Raw genomic sequence first — 27,120 nt, 5'->3', positions numbered from 1 at the left:
GGCCCGAAATGGCCATCACCCGGTGCTTCCTTCGAATGTGCCATTTTAGGGGTGTTTTATGCTTCACTTCAAACGCACACCATTAGTCAGCGACCTTCTGTCCGTGGACACTCGGTTTCGGGTTTGTTTGCACCTTTCTCGCTTGAAGAGCTTGGCACACTGTGGGTTGGGGTTGTTGAAGTAGACGAAATGATTTTTGTTGTTTTTTTTTTATTAATGGATTTTCTTTGTCTCTATCAAAGTGTGCGTTCGTAGCGAGGGACCACACGCACGCACATCGATGCAGAACAAACTCGCATTATTTAATAATAAGAGACACACCGATAAAAGCACGGGTCGGTTCCATTCAACCCACCATACCCACCGACCAAAACCCCACTGACAGAAGAAGCGTCAATGAGCGCCCAAATCAAACACGCAACATCAAACAATTTGGAACATGAAGAGCCCAATTCAATCTCGACCGAGAAGAGGGACGGATGAATGTGTCGGACCTGGTGATGGCTGGTTGGGTGATACTTGTTTCGTGTTTGCCGTGCGGTAGTATCCTTTTGATTCGAGCATTGGCATAAATGTATCCCCGGGCGGACAGTAAATACACATGGGTAAATCAATTAATTAAGATATTAATGATAATAACTGGCGCTCGCGTTGATGATGCTGGCCGATCAACAAGCATTGACGAATGCGGCACACTGTTAATTTTGGTGCTAAAGTGTGTGTACTATTTTGCAATATTGCGTAAATTATCCTTTATTTTTTGCAGTTAAACTATTTTGCTCTCGTGTTAGTGCCATGTGGCAAAAAGTTGCTAAAAAGTACCTTTTTAAGCTTTATAATAATACATTTACCCTTAAATTAGCCCTCAATTTGTTCCAAAGCTCAAGCAAAACTTGACATTAAACTTTTATTTATACATAATTAGCTTATTTTGCTTCGTCTATTGCACTCCAAGTACTAATTGTTTTCATCTTCTTTACAGGTATGTCTTGAAAACTGCTTGAAACACTGAAACACTCTTTTGTGCCGAGGTGTTTTTTCCGTTGAGCACACAACGTAAAGCTCCTAATAGGTAAGTGATTGGTGAGCAAACGTTCAAATGCAGAAAAGACCACTAAGGCAAGGTCAAGCAAGGGTGTGCTGGAGGCAATAGCAGCCACCCTAAACGACCACTCAATTGACCCTTGCTCGGCCCCTGGTTACTACGTTTTTGAGCCAAACCGGTCCAAACTACCTTCACATGGGCGATTGTTTTGCCATAAAGTGAAGATGCTCACGACGATGATGATGATGCTAATCGTTGCCAGATTTTGCAAGCGATGAAATGCATTCAGTTACCAGGCCCCGCTTTATATGCTGACATATAGCTTTCTTGCTAACTTGCAAAACTCCTCTGCCTGCTTGTAGTGAAGGTCACTTTGCGAAACAAAATTTGTCGTGCGCTGAACGAGTTTGATCATCGGACAATGTTCGAATAAATAATTAACGAAATGTAACAAAATTTTAATTCGCAAAACTTTTTTGTTCTATACACGTAACATTATAAAATGAAAAAAAAAATGCCAATAAGTGAGAATCATTTTTTAAAATTTGTTGCAAAAATTCATTAGTTTTTTTTTATTTTTGTACAAATACGTTCTTCTATTATAGTATTATTATTATTATTATTAGTATTATTATTATTAGTATTATTTCAACATATGATTGCAAGGTTTTTCATTTCAAGCCTGGAAGTAGGATAATTTTAAATAATTTTGATTAAATATTCAAATTACTTTTGTTTAATACGAAATAGACGTTTAGTAATTATTGCTTATAATTAGTGGTAGCTTATAACTAATACCTTAATCTAATGTACAAACCTGATTAATACAATTCATGATAATACCTTAGAAATAGTTGCAAATAATGTGTTGATATGTGTTGGTAATATTTATCATAGCAGTTGTAGAGTAAATTGAAGTCATTTAAATATTCTTTCAAGGTAGGATTAGAATTTGTTTATTACGATAACTAATGCTACTGTAACCAGTGGCGGGTTTAACGGTAAGCAAAGTAAGTAATTGCGGGGGGCCTCGAGCTGAGACAGGCCGAGAGTTGAGGATTTACTTTTCTGAGAAAGCGGGTTAAGCAAAAATTGGAGTAAGCAAGCTAAAACTGTGCTAGTGCCGTGAAATATTTTAGTTTAATTCAAAACTTATATACATGTCTTTTTTCTTCCACACACCGTTGGAACAAATTACAAAACAAATTTAAAATTTGCAAAACTCAACCTATAACTATTAAAAAAAATTCTGATACAAGGTTGTCAGCTAGAGCAGACGCTTTAATTGCTTTTTTTCGAGAATTTAATGAGATAAAAGCAACATTAAAGAAACTTTCAAGTGACAATTATGAAAAACAATCAACAAAGTTACTTTAAAAAAATATAAACATGATACTGCATTGTTAACAATAATATGGAATACAACTCTACACCGTACCAATGCTACGTCTAAGTCTTTACAATCAATAACATGTGAAATTTTTCATGGTTCACAATTGCTCAACTCTTTAGGCATATTTATCGATGAATTCAGAAATGACTTTGAAACGGTTGTAAAGCAATCAACCGAATTTAGTGGGTTGCTATTTGAAGCGATGGATACTGACGATGAGAGGAAACGAAAAAGAACAAAGCGAATTAATTATTAATTAAATTAATAATTAATAATTACGAATCATAACATGATGGAAGAATAAAAAATTACAGCAAAAGATAAATTTAAAATAAACACATTCTATGTACTTTGTGATCACATAAAAGCCGAGTTAATTGTTCGAGCCAAAGAGTACGAATCTGTTTTAGAACCCTTTAGTGCATCATTTGATTTCAGTCGTTGGAATCGTTATAATCAAATACAGTTGCAAATGAACTCCAAAAAGACTAGAATCAAATTTTATTCTTTTCCTTTAAACGCAAATTTAAACTTAAAAAAAATAAAATCAATACGTTTAACCAAAATGGAATTTTTGAATTAAATTAAGGGAAAAAAATGAACTATAATGAACTTTCCATCTTTTTCAAATAAAATGTCAGATATATTTAATATTACAAGCATTTTTATTGGGGGCACTAGAACTATTGTTGCTCAGAGCCTCCGCACTCCTAAATACGCCACTGACTGTAACTACTACTACAACGTCTATTAGATGTGGAATTCTTTCTTGCCAAAACAGTTCTGCTTGCAGAATCTGGTTTTGCTTGCAAAAATCAGAGAAACTGGAAAGTATTGCAGATATAGCTGTGTACAATGCAATTATTTTTGTTTTTGAATAGAATTTAGAGAAGGTTCTATTTTTGCTAATTTAGCTCGTAACTTTTGTAGTGGTGAATACGAGTGGAAGCAGAGCAGAGAATTAAAATCATTAATATAACCAAAGCAACATTTTTTAAATGGGAAAGGTAATGATAATTATTGCTAGCTAGATAAATAAAGAAAAAGCCAGTATAAAAATGTAATTGCTCATAATTTAGGAAATGATTTAATCGGTCAACGTGACGCAAACACGTTCTGCTCTAATCCCTGTTTCCAATCGTGCTGCAACATTTCCACATTTTCCACATTATTGCCGACCGTCCCGTCCCGGTCCCAATCTTCCAATTGAAATATGTTCTATCAATAATGCGGTATAAATATGGTCTCGGTATACTACGGGCAATATTTCTGCATCCATCCCTCCTATGTTTCGCCGCACCGTGCCGTAGTGTTGCAAGTTCTACCGCACTGGCGGAGAAATTCTGAACCGCAAACCGACTGTACGATTAATGATTAACTGACCATTACTTACAATATGATCCCCATGATCTAGGATCAAAACCTTTTATTGTCTCCACGCTTTTTTGTAAGCCTATTACAATCATTCCACGCGGGTTCGTTCAGCAAAACCAGTTCCGCCATGGCGGGAACGCACCCGGGTGACAGAATGGTTCGTGGTTAGTTTCGCTGGACGCAAACCAACGGGGCAGAAGATACGAGAAAAAAAAAATGGGAGCTGCCACGAGGAGTGGGGGGGGGGGGGGGTGTAGGAAAAAGCGGAAAAAAGAAGTATAAATACCACAGCCAAAGGATGGTTTGTGGTGGCAAAGAAAAAGGAACACCAGGATCCGGAAAGTTAACGGTTTTGCGCGACTTCGGCAGTCCGCGATCATGCAATCCACCCATGATCTTCGGTGCAGTCTCTCCGGTGGTGCAGCAGTAGAAGCTGCCGGTTGCTGTTGCAAGTGAACCAGTCTCTTCTTTTCCTTTCCCCTTCCCACACACACACCCTTCCCCGTCGAGAGTTGGTTTTATGCAATCGCGCAATGCTTTCTATTGGGATGCTCGTTTCGTGCCGTAACAGTCACCAGCCAGCCAGCGTCACCGAAAAAAGATTTAAATTGGCGAATGCAACAGAGGAGCAGCGGAAGCGTGGCAAGGCGCGGGGGCACACAGATCGTTCTGGTTCAGATATGGCAAGAAAACCGGTAACGAGACTTTAAAGTTCTTGGTGTATTTTCTGCACGGGGCCATTTCTTTTCCTCCATTGCACAAAAGCACACACACGAACTCACTCGAATCCAACATCTTCTGCCAGTTGCAGTATCAGTTCTTTTCCGGCTGTTTGCGTCGCACCGGAAAGGCGACGGACTGTGCAAGAACCGTCGCCGTCTCGGTATGCACCGTTTGCTTTATTCCGCGACACAATTCCGCACAGCATTAATGCGCACCAAATTACAACAGGGCTTAATGGACAGGTTTTCATTTAATTATTAGATTTTGTATGTTGCCTTTTCTTCAGTGTTATTGAATAATATTAAATTTTGGAGTCTTACACACATATATTGCGAATTCCAAAAGACCAACTAAATGGTTTGATTTTTTTTCAAATTCATACAAAAGATAGAAAATATAGGAAATGTATAACTATAGCACAGGAAAGAACACTGATGGGAAGGTGCAAGAAGCGCAAGAAATGAACTCCATGTCTCTCCCCACCGGTTGGTTGCACTTATTGGCGGGATGCGTTTTATTTATGATGTTTCGGTACGCATCGAATTGCAATTGCAGAATTGTGCAACATGCCGGCGTCTTCGGCGTCATCACACAGAGCCCATACAAATGCGGGCTCAACCAGAAGATGGGTTGGTGGTGGTAGTCCCACCGCAAGGTCAGCACATAAGTTACCTCGAAAGCGTTATTTCGACGTTAATGGATCGCTCGAAGGCTCCAGTTGGCGGAGAATATCCTCTCGGACCAAACCGCTGGTCGCTGGTGCAACAAGTACCCTTCCATAGGCTGCCTTCTTTTCTGTTCCACCGATGAACGATTGCCGCGATTGGGTTTTATTTTCGTACATGGGAACGGGATGCGTCCATGGACTGTTGCTGCCGCGTGTTTGACTCGAGGCAACGAGTTACTTCGTCCGTTATAATCGAATAGTTTAATTTAAGCTGCGGAGTACTGAAAGCCGAGTAAACATTTTAAGACACAATAATACAACTGAGCTCGCTCGGGCTTGGCTGACTAATGATAGTATAGTTTTATTTTTTTATTAAAATGTCTTAAGTAGTAAAATTGAAACATAATAATTCGATTGATCTATTTTTAAACTCCGCTTTGTTTAACTCATTTATTTTCAGCGTAAGAAGTTTCATACCATCAATGACAATTTTTTAAAGTTTGATTTATTATTATTTATTTTTTTTACTTTCCAGCTTAGTCTAGAAAGTATCAGATGATAATTAAGAAAGTGTGTTTAGAATAATTTGTATAACAATTTGTTTGATTTTGTTGTGTTTTGTACTGTGCAAAATGTCGGTATAATCTGGTCAGAAAAGTGAGCAACAATAAAGTTAAAAATGAAGTATTTTAAATGAAAATAGTTTTGACAAAAAAAAAATGATTTTTGTTCAAACATAGAAGCACTTAAGGAAGCAAAAATTTTGTACCAAAAAATAGAGTTTTTAATTTTTCAGATATTTCGAATTCTGAAGTTGGGCAACTGTAGCGTTTGGCCTACAAATTTCAAGACTATAAAGTTTCATGTCATTTAGATTAAGATTTCGTACCTCGAGTAGGAAATGGGTTAACAGTTAAGAGTAGAGAAAGTTTTCAAAATCCAGCCATTTACTGATTTTTGAGGAGATTTTCTTATAACCTGCACGGGAGCGATTCCTTGTTAGAAGAGTACAGAAATTCGATCCTTGGCCTTGGACGTGTTTGACATCAGAGCCCAATACACTTAAAATAATTAGTAACATTAACAAATTAGGATGTACTAACGGTTTTATTCAAATGAACGAATTTTGTTATAGAAACACTAGACAATTTGATTAACTCTGAGTAACTCGACATGCGGAAGTTTTTATATTTTTCAACAATGCTTGAACTATCGAATTAAGGTCTACTGAATGATGTTTGGTATTAACCCCAGTTAATCTTTTTTATGGTTTGAACTACAGAACAATATTAACGTACAATTCGGCAATTGTGTTTTTAGCAACGTTTAATAAATACGCGTGAATTTCCCTATAATCTTTAATTTCCCAGTGTTGAATTGGTTTGTACAGCTTGTACGTTGTAAATTTAAATCAAAATTGCAATACCCGTTTACCTTCTGTTGTAAGTAACCATCAGAAAGCAAATAGTTAAAGCAGAATTAAAGTTCAAAACTAATAATTAAAAACTTCTTAGGTACTAGTACATATTGCAAATAAACACTAAGCTAATAAATTAGGCAATCGTTCGACATATTTTTTAGAATTTAAGGATATCCTATGAGATATGAGAACGTTAAAAGAACATGAGTAAATTAGGTTTTCATGGGGTACACAGCGGCAAAAATTAATCCTTTCTTGCTCTTACCATTTGTTCCATAGCTTTATTAAACAACCTTTAAGATAGGCCAATAGCGTTTAAAATAGACTGAAAACGGTTTTATTAAATATATTAAATCCAGCCTGCAAACATTTATACACTCCTTAGAACGCAATAGGAATAGGTTACAATAAGAATTCGTGCACCTACTGTGTATGTGCTTAATGATTCATTTTTGTGATGCTTTATTTATAAATAGATAAATAATGTAGTAAAAGAATGATTTAAAAATTAACATATTTTACATCAAACTGCACAGGGGATTGGTACACTAAACTAGCATTAAATCATATAAATTCTACATCATGCGTACGATCGATCCCAGCAGGAATGTGCCGAAGGAAAACGAAACCTTTTCCCTCCCAACCCAAACACGGCTCTCACGTAGCGCGAATCGAAAAGCAAACGTACGTAAAAGCTTCTCCATCCGGTTCCAATACGCTCCAGTGCTGTGGCCCGGCAGAGGGACAGTTCGGCAACCCGCAGCATTAAACTCGTCGCAAAAGTGCACGAGAGCGCACGGTCATCTTCTTGGGGCGTTTGCGCAGCATCAGCAATAGAGTGGAGCCAGTAAGCAGTGTAAGGGGTGGAAGGTTCGGAAAAACATAGAATCGCGAACAGCGATCGTGTACTAAAAGCTGCACGAAGGAACGAGAAAGTATGCATCCTTGCTTGGAAGGAATAAGTAGCAAAAGCTAGCAAGGAGGAGAGAGAGAGAATGAGAGAAAGAAACATGGTCGATGGATTTTGCGACGCATTGAAAAGGGGGTGCTTTTTGCGGAAAATGCTGGACACAAAGGATGGGTGGAGAGTAAGAAGCGAAAAAAAACGACAACAACAACGGAAGATCGCTCGCCATTAAAGCAGATCACCGTAGAACGATCGGACGGGAGAGAATGAGAAAAGCACTGTTCGGGAGAAACAGAGAGAAATGGCCGTTGGTTAAAGGGATGTGGAAGAAAGAAAGGAAAACAAGGAAGATGGTGGAAGTGAGAAGGGGGTGAAGGTTGGTGGGGGGGGGGGACGGAGAGGGGCATGGTGGAGACCGTGACCACCGCCGGGAGATGCTGCAGAGCCCGCGAAGCGAACGGGAAGAGCTTTCGGGCTTTTGGCCGTGCGCGAACGTGTTAAATCGATGGAGGAGAAAAACGGGCAAACTTTTATTATTGACTCGGTTTTAATGTGGCTCACCGCTGCTGAGGTCACTCAGTGTTCGTCAGAATGCTGCGCGGTGCTGTTGAGCTTTAAGCGTTGTGTGTATCGTGGTGCTCCGTACGTGTTTTACTTTTTTTTTTTTAAAAGATTTTCGTCCGAAGTGAATGGTTCCGAATGTATGTAGATTAAGATAAAATATTAGAAAATTAAAAGTTCAATGAAACAGTTAAGAAAATTAAAAACTATTAGACCCATCGAAATTTCCATTAGTAAAACAAAATATTAAACGAATAAAGCAAAACAAAAGTGTTGTTAGTTGAGCAAAAAAGCATGCCTTTCATCGGCGCTCTCCTGTTTGTTGGGCAGTGTTTTACAGAAGTGCAGTGCGCATGTATGCGAAGGTGATTTATGTGCAGCAGACGAGTGGGCAACCGAAGAACCGATCGGTTTTTGGATCATTGTCGTTACAAAAGAAGTAGTGCAACACGAAATAGCGCAGTGAAATATTGTTAGTGCACAAAGAAAAGAAATAGGAAAGTGTTTAACAACTATCACCGTAGTATGTTGCTCCCGCAGGGCAAACACGACCTGGCTCAATAAAACTGCCTACAACCGGTGAGCTGCATCACACAAGACAAAGGTATGCTGAGGTTTGCATATGTGTCGCGTTGATTTAGATTTGTTAAAGGGATCTTTAGTCGCATTTTGAGAATTATTTAAGAAGCCTGTTTGGTCAACTCATTATAACACACGCCGAAATCGTTCTCGAGCAGGGGGTTGGTGAATGGAGTTTCTTAAGTCGCGTACAGCATCTTTCCCTTTGCAAGTTCGCGTCGCATCGCTAGGGTGTTTGCGTTCCAGCAAGAAGCGCTCAGGTCTAGACCACTCTCGCAGTGGTCTCTAGCAAACAGGAACCACTGCAAAACGGGTTCGGATGGCCAAATATGGCAAAAGCAGGCTTCTTAACGCGGAAAGATCCCACCCCGTTGCGTGGCAGATAAACAAAAACAATCGACCTCAAACCGTGCGTTTGCCCAGGGCTGTGTGTATGTGTGTTGCAGAAATATTTTGCAGGCGGCACACGCCTAGCGGGGGATGTCGCCATCTTCTGCTCTATAGGCTGCAAAAGGACTACGCGGCGAATAGAAGCGCCTAGAGCCACGGATTCGCTATCGTTCCTAAACTAAATAAAACATAAAATATGTTATTCTGTGTTGCCTTACCGTTTGGACCACTCATGTTTTATTATATTTATTCGTTATGGGAAGCTATCTGAGAGGCGTTCGTGTGTGTGTGTGTGTGTGCATTAAAAATAAAAACACACTTTTGACAATTTTTTGTTGTTGTTGCAAACATTCCCATACATTGCTGGTTTTATTGAGTGTCGCGTGTCCGTTATGTGTGGGGGTGGAAAGCAATGCTAATTTATGAAAACATCGTTCGCAGTTTGTGCGTTCTTTCTACCTCCCTTCGCTTCCCAAACAAGCAGTGAGGACCGTAAACTGTGTTTGATGCACATTTTTGGAAGAGAAAAGCAAGCTAAACATGGCTCATCTTCGTTCGTGTTTTACCGTTGTGGCACGCACACTTTGCTCGATATGTGTCGCATTTGTTGGCGTGTTTGATTTGGGAAGCACTATTTGAAGCTACCATTCTTTGCCGTTTTTATCGTAACGCGGAAAGCGAAGGTGTTGCGAAAAAAAAAAACACCGGGAAAATCATAAATTAAATGTATCTTATTTGCTTCGGTTCTGCAACAGCTTTTTTGGGTTGAGTTTGTGTGGGAGGGTTTGTTGAACTTTGGCGCAGTGGATAACAGCGGTGGGCTAAAGTTCATTGATCTGGAGCATATGAAGTTTTACATTAAGTAATTAATGCGCATTGCTACCAATTGACGTACCACTTGCAGTGTAAGTGATTTGAAATATAGTTTGCATGTTATTTATAGATTAGAATGACTGACAATTTAATGTGTTTAATATGAATAATTATAATTCATTCTTGCGATTTTTAAATTGTTTATTAATATTCAATCTTTAAGTAATCCTTAGCCCATTAAATATAAATTGATAGTGTTATTTGGAGAAAGTATATGCGTTCAGTAGGAATGGTCCGGCGGTGTATTGGTAGTGGTGCCGTTCTTCACACGACAACACCGGCCGAAATCCCATCCCGAGCAATCTTCCGTACGCAGGAGTGACAATCCGAAATCGGGTAAATAAAGTAAAAGAACGCCAGAAATGGAAGTCCTAGACCACTTGCCCGGTTTCTGTGCCTATAAAGATGAAACCTTGTGTTCAGAAAAAACTAAATGAGCTTTTGAAAATATTATCCAAAAATTACATTTTGTAAGCTGTTACTTTTATAGGTTTTTCTGAGATTTGACATTTTGTAAGGAATTATCTTGAATGGTTTCTTCAAAATAAATTTGTAATAAAATATTCCAATTTCATGGTATAGGCAGTTTAAAATTCAAGCATTTTTGTTGCTAAATATAAATAAAAAGTCAAAAATTTAGCATAAAGACAAAAAGTAAGTAAGACTTTCTCATTCGTTGCCAAAAAACTGTACTAAGTTTTTTTGTTATTATTATTATTATTTTTATAATTATTATTATTATTATTATTATTATTATTATTATTATTATTAATTTAATTTTATAATTCTCAAGTATAAACGTAATTGCACCCGTATTCGATATTCGCTCATCTATTGCGGGGTTTACCGGTCCACTAAAATAGTGTATCTTGGGGACTGGTTGTATTTGCGTCCATACCAAGATCGGTATTATATAAATAAAAACGCAAATTCAAGCTGTTGACGCTGCTCATTTATTACCATGCTTCTTTCATGTTTTTTACGGTTTACGGGGTTTTATTTTTAAGATCATGTTTTACAACTTAGTCAAGACGAAATTGAGAAACAAGTTTTGTTTCACATTTTCGATGATTTAAGTGTTTACGTTTAAACTAAAAATTTCATTGAAAAGATAATTTAAAAGATAGTTTTTAAATAATAACTATCCATATGCTTACAACACAAACATTTTTTGTTTTCCCTGCTTTGCGGTGTTTGAAGTTGGCAGTGATAAATCCACATTCTGTTCCACAACTGCTGCACATCAGTTCCGGGCTTCAAACAGGACTGTGTGATGGCATTAGCGCAAGCTAAAACCACACAATCATTGGAAGATGGTCATATTTTTCCACCACTGACCCATTTCTGTCACACGATTCGATAACGTTTAGCGTACTGACAACCACCACCCACAATCCCGTCGCTCGGCCGTGGCGTAAAACCGATCATCCCTGAAACTGAAATGGCCTTCAAATGTCATGCTGTACCTTGACGGGCGAACAAACCGAACCCCCGCACGCAATTGGAAAGCATGATACGCAGACGTACGAAGCGTACAAAATGCACCATAACGGACGGTGGCAAAACACACACTCACGACGGCTGCCGCGTCTTGCGCGATTGTGCGACTAGTGTACCGTTAGGTCCTTAATCAGCCTGCCCGGGTTGAAATTGAAATCTTCAGAAGCGGTTCGAGAAATTCGAGCATAGTCATGCAATCCAACAATCTCGTTCTAAACGCGGGCGCGCGCACCACCGTCTGTAGTCGCGAGGATGTTGTTTGTGGGCGCAAAATTACCAAACGGTGGTGCCTCTTTGTGCTGCGGTATATTTGGCGATAAGCAGGCACTAGCAGGGTAGCAGCACTACAGTTCGACCAGAACACGATGTAAACGCCTCCATCAGAACGGGGCTTTTGCAGCGCAAAGAAGCGAGAAGGTACAAAACTGTAGCAAATTTACACAAATGATGGAATCATTAGATGGTAATTGCTCGAAATTGTTTCGAACCCCCATTGCCCATTTCCATGCGGTACAGTTCCAACCTCCGCTGTTGATGTCTTCAGGGGGACCAGCACCGAACCTCGGAGTGTGTTCCCGTACCAAAGGGGCTCGAACCTTAAAAGAACCGGGCTAGGTTTAAATCTGAGAAAGTCTGCCCAGCAGCCAGAGCGGGAAAATAATTTACACCAAAACGCCCCCCTTTTCGAGAGGGTTTTCTCCCGCGTGGACCGGGACGTGCCCGAACCCCGGTGCGGTCCGGGCGATTCTTCGGTTCATTTAGAAAAATATGTTTATGACGAAAGGCGAATATTGATAATTTGGATCGAATTTTGTAGACCCTTTCGTGGGAGCGAGAAGAGTTAACTACCGTTAGCGCGCGCTGGTGGACAAGACAAAACGTTCGCACCAGCCTACAACAACGTGCACTCGGGAAGCTCGGGGGAAATGGTTCGAGGTGGAAAATTTCCACCCGTACACAGAGTACACGCATCTCGTCGCGTAAACAGAGCGTCAATTTTGCTGTGTACAGGTTAAGGAGACAGAAAGCTCACTGGATCACTGGGCAGACACACACACCGATCGATCCTCGAACAGTGTGAAAGCACTGGCTAGCCCTACCGGTGGGTTATGATGATGGTTCGAAGTGTTGTGCCAATGCCCGCTGCAAGCAGGAACGATTTGAATGAGGCAAAAAGGCATTAAAAAAGGTTGCTATATATTTTTTCCATCTTCCTAATAGGAGTATTAGAAACTTGCGCCGGTTTGTTGTTTTTATTCATCCGGCAAAACCGCAAGCTACCGTTGAGCAGGTTGCGAGTGTTCCTTTTCTTTTCGTAATGCCAAACAGCACGCGGGTTCACAAAAAAGGACGTTTGGCCATAATGAACTTAACTGAAATTCAAGCAATTTAGAGCACCCAACTGAGACAGTCGATTAAAGTGCCCGAAGACAAAGAGCCAAACGAAAAAAGAAATGAATGTGTGTGTGTGTGTGTGTTGCCTTTTTGCCAAATGTGTGCTTGGGTTGAAATTTTGCCGCTGGTGGTACACCTTCACTAAATGGTGCAAAACAGGTGGGGTAGTTAACTTTCTCGATAGGGCTTCTGCTGCTGCTGTTGCATCGGATTGGCGCACTTTTGTCCAAACGGGACAACGAAGCTTCTTAATGGCATTAAATTACAAAAATTATTCGCCACTTGTGTCGGCATGTTCCCGCCCGTATGGAGCGGGGGTACGATGATGGGGATCATCGCACCCGGTGCAAAGAGATTTGCGGTAGGCTTTTGATGGGCATTTGATCACCCCAGGGCATTAGACGTATGACAGTGTTTTTTTTTTTGTACTTGATTGAGCTCAGGACACTTTGTTGTGTAGGATATTCGAAGAAGAGTGGTCGACTCTTAAATCTTAAAAGCACGAGATTTTTTTTATGTTGGGCACACATGCGCATTACGCTTGTGATATTTATCTCCGTATTTTGTCGACCGAGAAAATATATTCCACGGATCGATGGGTGGTCTTTTGTGTCAAGCTATTGTTGAAATAAAGATTTGATAATTGTATTATTAACAATAACAATAACATGTTGTTACTTGTATTAACAACAATAACAATAAACAATAATGTATTATATAACAAAAATTGTATTATAAACAATTGTATTATATAACAATAAAAATATAAAACAGTAAGTGTATTATAACAACAACAATAAACAATTTATAATTAAATTAACGAAGGGTTAGTCCTATAGTAATGTTAATCTAATATAGTTTTGAAATATACAATAATTAAGAACACTGTTAAGTTAGGGGGAGATATCGATCACCGGTGCTTCGAATTTTCTTGCAACTGAATGTTTCAAGAATTTAATAATTACATTTCAATATACTGATGAAAAATGAAATTAGAATCCGCAGAGAACCCACAAAAGCATACAAAAGCAGCCATAAGACGCAACGAGAGCAACATTTAAATTCTTAATCTTCAAACACGAGATTTGTCTGTATAAACTGCATTTTACCAATAACTATCGGAGACCTTTGCATCGATTGATTTAAAATTTTCGCCAGCATTTGTTTTTTATTCAAGAAGAAAGGTCGTAGAAGACCGATCGTAGCTAGTAGTAACTTAAACTTGTATCATATTCACATTAGTTTGGCGACATTTCCTTCTCCAAACAGCAAGAGGTCATCTCATCTCGGGAATATTTGGCCTTTTCACGAGCTGGTTTTACGCATGAAGTTACGGCAAAAGACGTCATAGTCTTAAATTGATTACTATTTGTTGTATGGGCAAAATAGGGGACATAATTTCGATTAAAAATCGTATTTTTCAACAACAAACATTCGCCATTTTGTCATAAATTGAATATTTCAAAATCTCCTTAAAAACAAATATAAGAATTAAGTAGCTTTTCTTTTTAATTTGTATCAAATTTTGGAATCCGTTAGGTTTTTGTAAAATGACAATGTGAATACTGCAAATTCATATTTCTTTTTGCAGCAATCTGATCAAAATCCTATAAAAATGTTAATTTTTTTATTTTTTTCCCTAACCCTAACGTTTTTTAAAGTATTATCAAATGTGTTTTTTTTTGGCAATTTTTAATCTTTTTTCAAGTAGCTTTTCTTAACTTGAAAAATAAAAAAAAATGCCCTTTATAGAGCTGAGCGGAGTATTCATGCAAAAAAAAAACAAAAAAAAAAACGTTTGTATAAGACCGAATTGGGTACCACCTTACTGATTTGCGTAGGCAACATGCTACACACTAGAAGGAGATTTCAATCACAGATTGTACGATTCCAATCATACTCTCGCGCTTACCTAATCAAAACCTTCGACCCATGTGGGTCACTGTTACCATTCATCGAAATGTGACATACGACCGGAAACCCATCTTTCGGGCACAGCACACAACATAACATCAACGGAGACCAAGCAACAAAACAAGTGAAGCAGTACTCGGTGGACCGGGTCACCCGAAAGCTCGAAACGGATCGATCAGCCCAGCCCGTTGCGCGAGCTGTTGCCGCACCATCACCAGCAAACAATGTTGCCACCGGTTGCAAAGAATTATAGACAATTCCCGGTGATTTGTGCCGATAATGATGGCGCGTACCTTGCGGTTTAACAATTACCCAAGCCACCCTTCGTCGTTGGTCGTCGGTAGAAGGAACTGGGGTGGATGGATGAGACACACAGCCCTGCTGTGTTGATGTGGTGCGATCCTACTGCGCGGGATCTGTACGCAAGCAGGCGAGAATGGGGGTTTTTTTTAAAGTGTTTGTGGCGGTGTGTTACGATGGCAACCGGGGGGCGTTGCTCTACTTGCTCTACATTCTGGGTGGAGAGATTTTCCATCTTCCTTGCGCCGTTCGGTGCGGAAGGGCTGGCAAAGGTGTGGAATGGGAAGTGGATTGACCGATCGTTGCTCTTGGCAAATTCCTAAACATAGGTCGAATTCCCTCCTATTTCCCGTTCCTCTTCGATTACCCGGCCGTGTGCTGACTGGCGATTGTTAGCGATGCAGTCGTTTGGTGTTTTATCGGGGCCCTGAAGGGCACGAAGAGCTGGAGAGAAGGGGATAGATATGTCAAGAGTAACAAAGAAAAGAACACAAAAAGCTGCTCATGTTAATCAAGCGGTTACATAATGACAAGACGGTACTGGCATGGGGATATCTGAGGGTTAGTTCTTGAAGGGTTAAGGGAAAGAGCCAAACAAACGAGCGTAAAAGCAGCGAGAAGAAACACACAAACAACATTGTTATCATTTTATAGTACATTGTTAGCTTGTTTTGCACATTCTTGAAGTGATCCTGAAATCGTTAAACTTGTACACTTATTGTAATTTATAGTATTTCATATTGTTATTCTGTTTTTCAAACAACCTCACCCTACTGTTCGTGTTAATGACCTTCCGAGATAGTACGGCAAGAGCAGCGAACAACTTCTTTGCAAAGGTCAGTTCATTGCTCTTCTTGCGGTTCGATCGTTGATAGGAACCGTGGGGTGGAAAAGCGGACGCCAAATAAATCTCCCCCCGGTGCGTTTGCGTGTGTGTACGTAAACAACCGGGAGCACTGGGCGGTCATTGCTACAGATTCGCAGCTAATCCCTTGTCCAATATCAGTACCGTGCTGTGCAAGATTTTGCGAGATGAATCTTAATGATGTTGTTTTTCTTTTTTTTTTGCTAGTTTGTTACGAATATGACAAACCATATTTCTTCATACAACATCAACATGAGGTTCCTCGCTTTCGCGGCTGTTGAAGTCTTTTGTCCAAAGGTGTGAAGATAAATTGTTTTTTTAATGGGGGATTGTAGTTATCGTTCTAAAATGAAGCAAAAATACTTGTATTATGAAATTTTCATCTGTTACATCAGTAAAACATTAAAAAACTACTTTATCTTAAAGAAACTCAAAAATGACTCTTTTATATGAAAATTTTTAACCTTTCAGTGCTAAGTTTTTTCTTTATCTCAAATCTTTCCTGAGGGGTTTTTTGTAATGCGGTTATACTCTTTCTCCCTTTTCCTTCTTCCCGAACCTCCGTTCAGGGTTGATATTGCTGAAAGTTCATTGTTTCGCACGTACCTCGTCCGTTCTTAGCTAACGTTTGACCTTTGTGAGAATGTGTGAGTAGATTTGCAGCGAAAGAAGAGCAGTCTAAAAACATCTTTGATGGTGTAGAATATAGCTGCAGGTATGTTTCGGGCTCGTTTACGCTGCTTCTCTTGCAAACGTGTAAAGTTAGAAGGAAAGCCTGGTTTAATTTCCACCACAGTAACGCGTGCATCGAAAGGCCAACGTTGCCGTTTTTGGTTTCGGATGCTGCTGCTGGTGCTACCGCAAAGCTGCATCGATGCACCAAACATTGAGCAGAGTCTGCAATCGTATGGTATCGCCTTTTTACCGTTACGTTCACCTCCCGAATACTGCGCACCCTTACCGCACAGTTATCGGTGTTACGATCGGTAAACACATCGGTGCTTGTGCACTGTAAGCTACCACACACTGGTGCACTCCGCCGGCTGCTGCGAACCGTTGTTGTTCGTTGCAGTTTAAACCCTCCCCCCCCCCTCCCCCCCTCTCCCAATCAACCACCACAACCCAACATCTTCGCGGTGGGCAAAAGCGGTCAAAGCTCCCAGCCGTGTTAGTTGTGGGACCGAAATCTTTGCACCTCGCACAATGCACAATGTTCGGGTTTTCCAGTCACCCTACATAAACGGTAACATCGGAGAATATGAATGGATAGTTTATGGCGTGTGGTTGAAAGGCCCGCCGTGTTACTGCTGGAGAGCTTGGATGCATATCCCAAATCATTTACAGCATGATGCATTTTGTGCACGCTGCCTCTAGTAGGCCATTGTTTTTTTTTGTTAGTTGTACCATTCGCAATAATAAATTTCATAAGCATCTTGTCAAATTAAAACCTGAGACATAAATCAGAAAAGAAGATTCCCTTACGTCTTTGTGGCTTGACAATATATAGCCAGGTCGTTCTGTAGGAGTTAAAAAAACACACTTTATGCAACTGTATGCAAACGGTGCTGACGCAACAGCATCTCCATGATTCTGTACCATCGTTTGTTTGCTTGCTCGCCTGCGCTGGAAGCAGAACTTTTGCAAGCTGTTTTTACTTTACATTCTTACGCGAACGACCTTGCAAGATCGTTACTTTTATTTTTCAACGCCCTGGAGCGGTTCGCGGAGGCCAAGCAAGAGCAACATTTTGCCCGGTGTGATTATTATTCTTGTGCGTCTTCTCCTTCTCCTGTGAGTGTGCGTTCCTTCCGCTCTGCGTTATGTTCGTGTTTTGTGTTTTGTGTCTCACGGTGAACACGGGCCTCGCCAAGAACGAACGTAGGCAAACGAAGAATAAAAGTTCGTTTCAGTGTGCTACAGGTTAATTTAATATGATGAGTTTAAATGGGACTGAAGGTGCAGGTGGAACAATAATGCGTCATTTAGTAACAAACGTTGCACGCTACACGTTTGAGAAAATGTTGCTGCGAAAGCAAAACACGGAGAGTTTCGTGAAATGTTGAGCATTTCTATGGTGTTTTGGTAAAGCTGCCCACTCTACATAAAGTGAATGTTGTTCCAACAAACGCTAAAGCAGTCAGCAAGAATATCAATAAAAGATTCATCGAATACGGCGGACAGTTTAACGTTAGAAGCTTCACGGACCAACATGCTGTCTGTCTGCCATCCGTTCGGGTGGTTAGAATTACAGGCAGGTGACTTTCTGACGGTTTTTGGGAAGTTTTTTTTTCAACTGTTTCTGTATCAAAATGGCGCTAGCGAATGGTATAGTCAGTGCTCAAGCCGTTCATTAAATCTCTTGCTTAACACCGTGCAATTTTGTCTAAAAAGCAGCTTGTGTAAGCTTAAGGCATCGAGTGGTTATGAAGCGTTCAACGTCACACACTAGTGCCGGTTGGTTGTCTTATTTTATGGTTCAAGGCCGAAGGATACAAAAAATTTGCAACAACAACGACAGCTGACATGGTGGAAAAGGCAAACTCCTTAGGTTCTTTGGTATCTATTCTTCGTCAAATATTTTAACATTAACATGTTAACTTTTAACATTCAACAATTTTAGTATTTTTACTGAGAAACATATTTTTAAACTGTGTAACAACAGACTATTGAAATGAGTATGGTTTTTTGAGTAAAATGGTTTTTTAGGTAACTTATGTCTACCATTTGTTCTGTACTAAAGGATGCGATTGATTGTAAAATAAAAAAAAATCATCCTAATTTAATTATTTATCATCAGCGGGAACATTAATGTGTGGCGAACTGATTAGCGCCTTTGCATTAGCATTTTTGTTTTACATTTGATCCTTGAACTATGTGTCCATTTCATGCATTGTATCAAGTACAGTAAAATTTTCATTGAATAATTTCATTTATTAATTTTTTTTTTCATTTTGAATTTTCATAGTAATTGAAAAATATGACGATATTCACCACAAAATATTAATGAATATTAAACTGTTGTTTTTTTTTCAGGTGCGCTCTCAATTACCTTTTGGCATTGGTTCTACTTCCAGGAAACAGCAAGTACTATTATATATTAAGTAAAAATATCTGAAAATTTGACATTCGTGAAATTATCAGCAATGAATCGGAAGATTTACGTTTCGTACAATTCTTGTTTACTAGATTATTGAATTCAACGTCACGCGAGCCATGTGTCCTTCAAGAAACAGTAAACACTAAAAGCTCTGAAAATGTAATATAATTGATTGTTTCAAAGGAATCCCAGCTCAATTATTCGATTGGGAATAAGAAAATGTACACATAAAATAGTCATACCGGCCTTTTTTTGAGTGGCCTGGTGGTATATTTGCTAACGGCTCAGGTTCCACACGACAAGACCAAGCCAAAATCCCATCCGGCCCGTTCCACCATGTAATCGACTGACTACAAGGCTAAAACAAGTCTAGAAGGCCAGAAATGGCAGGCATGACCTAGCAGGCCATTATGCCATAAAGAAGAACGAGAACAGTAAGAAGACGAAGGGTTACGCGTTTAGCGTATTAATTGGCAATTTCGACAAGATATTCTCGCATCTTTTCATTTTTGTGCAAATGTAACAAAATATCAATATTTCTGTCTGTGTTAATTTCTCTTTAAAATTACATTTAATTTTAACCACCGTCACCAAACACCATGACCGGAACCTATGGTGGCTGTTTGATCGATAGCTGTGACGGTACCGCGTGCGATTGTGCCCTGAAGGCGTGATCAATTTGTCGGCAAGTTTTCATCTCCGGCTAGGTGCGATAATAACCGTGCGAAATGTCCCGCCGGCGATCGCGAGGAGCATTATGCTTTTATTGTTGTTTGAGCTTGCACTTTAACCGCATTCGCTAGGATTCGTTTTGCCGAACCCGTTTGCACATCGCCGGCCGCGTGTGTTGTTGGTGCGGTATGATGATGATGATGCCGCACCGGGGTGGAAAATTATAGGTGCGATAATTGAAATATGATGTTTGATTATCGTTGCTTTTCAACTCGTGGCACGATCTGGCGTGTGGGAAATTGATTTATTGGCCATAGGAAAAGGTTACATTCGTGGGCAAGTGTCGTTCAAGTGCAGACATTCACAGTAAAAGTGTTTTGTAACGTTTGCACTTGTGTGGGGTTTTATGAATTTTATTAAGAGTTGATCATTATCTGATGGTTGGTAGAAGGAAATCTAAAACTGAATCAGTATTTAATCAAGTGCTTGCTAATGCCTGTTACCTCATAGCGTAAAACCCTAATCCAGCCTCTGCCTACTTGATGTTTTACGTTTGAAACGTCTTCGTCTTCTACGATGCCCAGTCATTGACCCGCTCTGGAAGTAAGTTCAGAACGGTCCTCAAGCAAACATCACCGCTCCGATCGTCTAGCTAATGAAAATGTTTAACTTATTTTGCTGTGAAAAATCAGCAAAGGATCGGCCATTTTATCGATCGAACTAGATCAACTACTGCGGCACTGGTGGCTATTGGGATGAGATTAAACATCGAACGCTAGTGCGCAGTTTCCCATGCTACCGGCGAAACGAATGGATTAAGGCTTCGGCAAACGCTACGGTACGGAGCGGCAAAACCAGCTGTTTTGGCTTTGGTGATCGAACAATCGGATCAGGTTGTTTAGGCCGATCTTAAATTGAAGTTTGAAACCTTTTTTTTTTTTATTATTTGCCTTTGGCTTTTGAATTGCGGCTTCCGCTCAGTGGCAAATATACCGTGACGTGGTATTTCCAGCACGCAGAACAAGAAGACGAAATGTTCTCGGTCGTGAGATCATAAAGTTCCGATGGTTCCAAGCTTTGAAGCATAGAATTAATTAATGTACAGGACAAAACATGCAGTCATAAAACTTTATGCAAGGATGTTATAATAAAATTTACATTAATTTGGATTGGAATACGAAAGTTTTTTTTTCTAAAATCTTACTGCTAAACTTGAAACACCATTAATGAGAAGAAATTATCCACTAAGGGAAGATATTCACTCACAACAACAAGAGATCTCAAATATTTATTTCTCAATACAATTCATAAGAAAAGAAAGGATCATGATTATTAAACGTAACACATTAAACTTCAGAAACCAAAAATTTAAGCATCATCATAAACGGGAAATTATGAACAATTTTTGGTTAAAAATTTGTTATTATTTAGTTTATTAAGAAACCTCAGAACTGCCATGAAAAATATCAAGTCAACCTATTGAAAGGATCCTGAAGAATTTCGAGAAATTCGGATCGTTAAAACCGTTTTGAAAAATAGCCTCTAGCTGCAAATTTATCTATAAAAAATATAGAATGTTTTTTTCAATTCTGCGAACTACTTATTTTATATAATATTTTATATATTATATTAATATTGTTACACTTTTTTGCTGCAAATTTACTCACAGTGTAACTTTCCCTTGACCTTTCACAGCGTGTTACCGTGGTCTAATGATAAAAGCAGCAATACGCTGTCCGCTCGTTCAATGTCACCAAAATTACGCTTGTCACGAGCATACTGTTTTCACCGAACCCGTTTTGCATCCATTCAACCATTCAACCGTTGACAGTTGCAATGCATTTTAGACAGCAGCACTGGTACTCACTTCAAATCAATCACCCTCCGTAATGGCAACCGTTCCGTTCGTCTGCAAAACCGTTTGCTGTGTGTTTGACTTTGACATTCGACTTTTACCATACTCGCCTTTAACTTGCGCCCCGTCTTCGGCGAGGTTGGGACCTTAAAATGGGTCAGGGAAATAAAAACAACAATCCGGTATCTGTTTAAGAAAGAGAGTTTAAAGGCTAAAAAAAAAAGCTGACACACGCTCTCGCGGATGAGTCGCTCGGATGAGTTTCTTTCGAGGGGCAATACTATACGCCACAGAAAATTGCTGTCACTGTAGGTGCACTCGTCCTGCGTGTTTCGTTTGCCCGCACGGACATCAATAAAATTCAGAAATATCTGTTTCGAAAAAAACGCGAACGAGATACATACCCTCGCGTCAGTCGCGAGCGCATCAACTCAACCCCGGTAACGCATTGTGACAGTTGCGGAACAGCACCAGAAGCATCGCATATCTGTCTGACCGTCTGTCTAACTGTCCGTGGAAATACGCTCCGTCACTTGCTCACCGTCGCGTCACGGTGTCTACCACCACCATGCTCCAGCAAGCCGGTTCATTTCTGGTCTGGCCGAAACCATTCCCAGTGTACCCACCCGGGCTATGGGTATTTATTTTTAATTTCCCCCAAGACCCAAGACCCCCCAAAGAGGGGCAGCGGCGCGCGGGGGGGAAAGTTGCAGTGGCGGGAACGCGAGCAATTAACGTCTCCCCGGGTTCACTGCTTTACATACGGCACATCAACTTCAATTAGACGGCTGACCGATGGAAACGAAACACTGACACATATGCGATGCTTCCCTGCTGGTTTTGGTCACGTGCACAGTTTAGGGATGCTGGGTGAAACGTGCTGCAGCAATGGGAAAAATGCATACGGTCAGTGAATGCCACATCCGTGCAGCGTGCAGGGATGCCGGAAAAAAATGGGTCGAGTGATATTTGCACCGAAACGGTATACAACAAAAAGAGCAACCACTGGAATGGTAATATAACGACTAACGAAAAAACAAAAAGAAAAATCAACCGCATAAAAACATAAACGCTTTCTTTTTCTTTCTGCGATTCTGCAAACACCCTGCAGTGATGTGGTGGGTACAGCAACGTGTAAGGATTCTAGTGTTTTTTTTTATAGCGCGCTAGAATATTGTAAACTGTGTTGTGTATTTTTTGCAAAGGCCAAGGTTGATTGAGGTTAATCGGAATGTATATTGTTATGTGTGTGTTATCAAATTTTAGTAAACTAAGTAATGAATGTACAAGAATGTTATGTAGGACATAAAACTACAAAAAGACCGGAAAAAAAGATCCGAACTGTAGTTATTCGACCGAAGTTTTTTATCTATTTTTTCAACTTTAAACTGCAATTACTTGGCCTGAAATTTTCGGTAGCCAGTCCCAACTTTTTATTTCCGATGTTTTGGTGCATACATTGCAATTTGCAGCAAACAGTAAATATGTGATTTTAAGTTATTTAAAACTTTACCACGTAAGTTGGCAACCAGCATAATACCCGGGTATTCCATACATTTTGTATGGCGAATGACGTTTCTTTTCTTCTTCTTCTTTTCATATTGTGTTTATTCTCGAGTCAAATTCAATCGATTTAATATTTAAAATGGATCGTTAGTTTTATCATAACATAAAAACCATAATGAATGGATCAAAAATATTTTAGATATGCTAAAGCAACAAAAAGTTTAGAATAAATGAATAAATTAAAAATAAATACATTACATCAAATTAAAAATAAAAAGACAATGATTATGCTGAATTTAGCGAAAATGTAGACAATATATTGTAATTATTATTATTATTATTATTATTTATTAGTTTGTCCGCACAAGCTTCACAAACTTAACTTATAACTAAGCGCCTTATTTAAAAACTAACATAGAGGCAAAGATAAGATAAGTACTTACTAAGAAAAAAGGTCTAGACTAAAGTGAAAAAGTAATTTAAATTAAGGCTACTAAGGAAAGGGAAAGGAGGGATGAAGGTGTCAAAGAGAGGATAGGAGACGAGCACGATAGGAAGAGAGAGATCGGTTAAACTGGTGACAGGAGGAGTTGAACAAATGCATTGCTCGCAACAGAGGGTTGTTGCGGCCAACAGGAGTTCGCAATGTGGGGGTATTCAAAAGAGGGCGAGGACGGAGGGAGCGGGAAGGAGAATACATTGCATTTTTTATTATTTTCTTTTTGATATTATAATATGTGTGATATAAAAAAAGTATATAATTTAGAAAGAATTGTTAGAAAGAATTAGAAAGCTTTGTTTACCTACGAAAACCGTTAATTGTATCTAAACGGTTTATTGTAAAAACGTATGGAATATCCGGGTATACCGGTTGCCAACTTACGTGTGTAAATTTGGTTGTCAACTCCACGGTTAAGTGATTCAACATTGGATTGAGCTCGAATAGGGAAAAATGCTTTTGCAATGATACTTCTGATCGAGCAGAAGACCAAAGATTACTACAGACAAAACACTTGACTGAAACACTGAAAATTAGAGTTTAGAAAATGTGAGATCAAATTTTCCAAAAGCTGACACTTAATCTAATCATTGAAGTAGCATCAACTGTGTCTGATCAAGACACAAGCTATAAGCAAATAAAAACGGCATAAGGTTTTAATCAAACGATTTTTGGTGTTAATCCACGAACTCACACGGAATTAAATTACCCTGAATATTTATTCATTGACATGCTTATCAGAGAGGGTTAAAGACATTACTTGGAGTGTCCTGTTGGGTATTTGTGTAGGAACTTGTATTAACGAAAATTCAAGTTCCTTTTATTTTATGTGCATCCGACATCGGTCAGTTCCCGAAACAGACTCTGATCCTCGCTATCCCACTTTTGACAACCGTGTTCGCAGCTCTCGCCTCAACTGTCACAAGGACAGGGTGATTCATTTCGTACATTTGTTAGCGTCGCCGTTTTCACACGATAAACAAGGAACAAATTCCTATCCGGTCCCAATCCAATGTACGAAGAATTAAGGGTAAATACAATTTTCCAGAACTGGCATATTTTGGTTTATTGAGGTTGGACCACTAAGGAAAAAAAAAGGGAAAACAAAGACTTCACAAATAAAAGGTTCAGCCAAAGCAGTTCCACATCTCATTGACGGATGTGAAAAATGTGTAAGAAGAACTTACGAGAAATACATCCTCCAAAATGTAATAATAGGTTGTTCTGAAATCGCCTGCGAATCAAATCGAAAGAGAATCAATAATTAAGGAGGGGTTTATTGGTAGCACAAAAGGTAGCAAATGTCAATGGAATTCTGAGTATGTGAAGAAATTAGTAATACTACCACCCTTGTAAAGCGACAATAATCCGCAATTTTTTGTGTGGATTTCCAATATCACTATCAAATTCTTACCTATCGATGTTTGCAGTAGGCAAACATGACCCGGTATGTCATGCAGAATAGTGACACGAACTATCCAAAAAACATGGCGGAGATGGGCGCGTTAGGGGTACACGGAGTGTTTCGTTCACTTTCACATCATGTCCGTGCGCTCCGACGCGAAGTGGATCAGATCAGGCTTTCGAATCATCGACGGTGACCGATGGGGAAACGGGTGCGGGAAAAATGGAATTTTGCATCCCCGTGAACATTTACCACCACACATTTGACTCATTGACAGCTCGCCTTTTCCCACTGGGTCGGAACGTACCACATCCCGCCCTGTGGAATGCCATTTGTCGTACGGCGTGTTGTTCGCGCTGTGTGACCTCGAGAGGAAGGAAGGAACTGCTGAGATGTGTCGTCGGTCGTTCCGCGTTGCATGCTTCGCCTGTCGCTTGCAGTGATATTTATTTAGCATGAAATAAAAATAAACCACACATCGATGGTTGCGCAGAAAAAATGACTCCCGACGCAGCAGCAGCTGCGGGAAGGCACACGCGGAAAAAGGATGGATGGAAATCACGAACTTCCTGCACAAGGGAGGAAAATGTGCCACAGAAGAAAAAAAAAACCCGAAACTTCCCCGGGACCACACGGTTTTGCTCCCGGAGGTCCGAGCGTGGAAAGAGGGAAAGAAGAAATTTTCGAATTTATTTGCATTTTGCTCTGATTATTAGCCTTCCCTGGTGGGTGAAGAAGAAGGAGTTTTGGTTTTGGGTCTCTTTCACCCCATTCCATATTTCACCCCATTTATGATGAACCAGCGGGAGGAGGGAGAGTCAGGCAGGTAAACTCTGGCTGGTTGTGGACCCCGCCGGGTATCCCGGGAAATGTAAGTGTCGATCGTTTGGAGCCTGCTCAAGAACTCCAAACGGTGCCCAAACGAGAAATAGAAACAACAGCGTAGAAGCAACCCGAGTGGCCACGAAACCGACCACCCACAGCCCGTCGTCGCCCGTCGAGCGTTGCAAGATTGTAAAGCATTGGTGAGGCCCTGTTTTTGTTTTCGCGAATAGTGCCACTCTCGCGCCACCCATTGCAGGGATGTTGTTGAGGCTGTGCGCTTAATGCACCCATATACTTGAAAAGCCGAAGCCTTTTTGCACCCTTCAAATGGAGTTTGGGCCTTTCGGAAAAGCGAAGGTGGGTAGGAAGCTTGGCCTGGTCACCACCACCACCGACACACGGTGCGAGGTGTCTCTTTTTTTTAGAGCACGGCAGGGCGGGAAATGAAAAATCGTGAGCACCGTTGAAAAGGCCATCACCAAACGTCATCTGTAAATGGGTCGTAGCTTGTTAGCGAGGTTATGATCGGCTGGAGAGCTTTTGTTTTTGTTGTGTGTGTGTTTTTTTTTCTTCTTCTACCTCTTAACAGCCCTGTGTTTTTTTTTTGTTTGCAAACTACAGGCCCAACAGGCGATAGGTTATGGGTTTTCAGGTTTGTGATGAAAAGACCGTGCGGAAAAGTCGAGCATATTCGGCCGCGGTGCTGCACGTGTCTCTTTTCCCTCGCGATTTTGAGGGCGCGTCTTGGTGTGGCGTATTGTTCTGTGTCCTGGGTATGAAGGACGTTCGTAGCGGAGAAAAGGCGCAGAGAGCAACCATTAATTTCAAATATGAACCCCCGTGAACTCCACGACGATAAGGTCGCAGAAAGGAACTAAGCTGAACGTGTAGACGCGGTGTTTTTTTTTGTTTTGTTTGCATTTTATATTTTTAGAACCACTGTTCTGTATTTTCGCCCTTTCCATAGCGTCGCTAGGTTACACCCTGAAAGAAAGGGTCTTGTACGCGAAGGAAAGGCCACCCGTTACTGCACAATGTTGAGCGCAGCAAACCGCTCCCATTGCAGGAGAACTAATCAGATGGGTTGGTTTAATGCAGTTAGCACCATTTGTTTGCGTTTTGCTAAGTGGCTTGTTATTAACGGGTTCTTTCACCGTAATGAAGCTGTGTGCTTTTTGCATTTGTTGTGTTTTTTTCTGCATTTTTATTGTCTTTGTTGATTTATAACCTTCAGTAGAGCGGTGATTTGACTATGGAAGCGATTTTAATTTTATGACGTTTAATTTGTTTAATTTGTTTAATTTGTTTTAGCATTACATATTCAACATTGACGATTGTATGATTTTTTGCTGAAT

The 27,120-nt window shown here is 40.0% G+C and overlaps 1 protein-coding gene across 1 annotated transcript in view; it reads left to right on the top strand.

Moving 5' to 3' along the window:
- Nucleotides 1-27,120, top strand: part of LOC128298805 (uncharacterized) — a 210,466-nt gene that overhangs the window by 63,105 nt on the left and 120,241 nt on the right. Inside the window, exon 5 of the mRNA XM_053034595.1 lies at nucleotides 18,940-18,990. Coding sequence (XP_052890555.1) covers nucleotides 18,940-18,990 — 51 coding nt within the window. The remainder of the gene's footprint in view (nucleotides 1-18,939; nucleotides 18,991-27,120) is intronic.

Source organism: Anopheles moucheti, chromosome 2 (genome assembly GCF_943734755.1).
Source record: "Anopheles moucheti chromosome 2, idAnoMoucSN_F20_07, whole genome shotgun sequence".
In the NCBI taxonomy this organism is placed as follows: Eukaryota; Metazoa; Arthropoda; class Insecta; order Diptera; family Culicidae; genus Anopheles; species Anopheles moucheti.
This window is presented reverse-complemented; position numbering and strand designations above follow the sequence as displayed.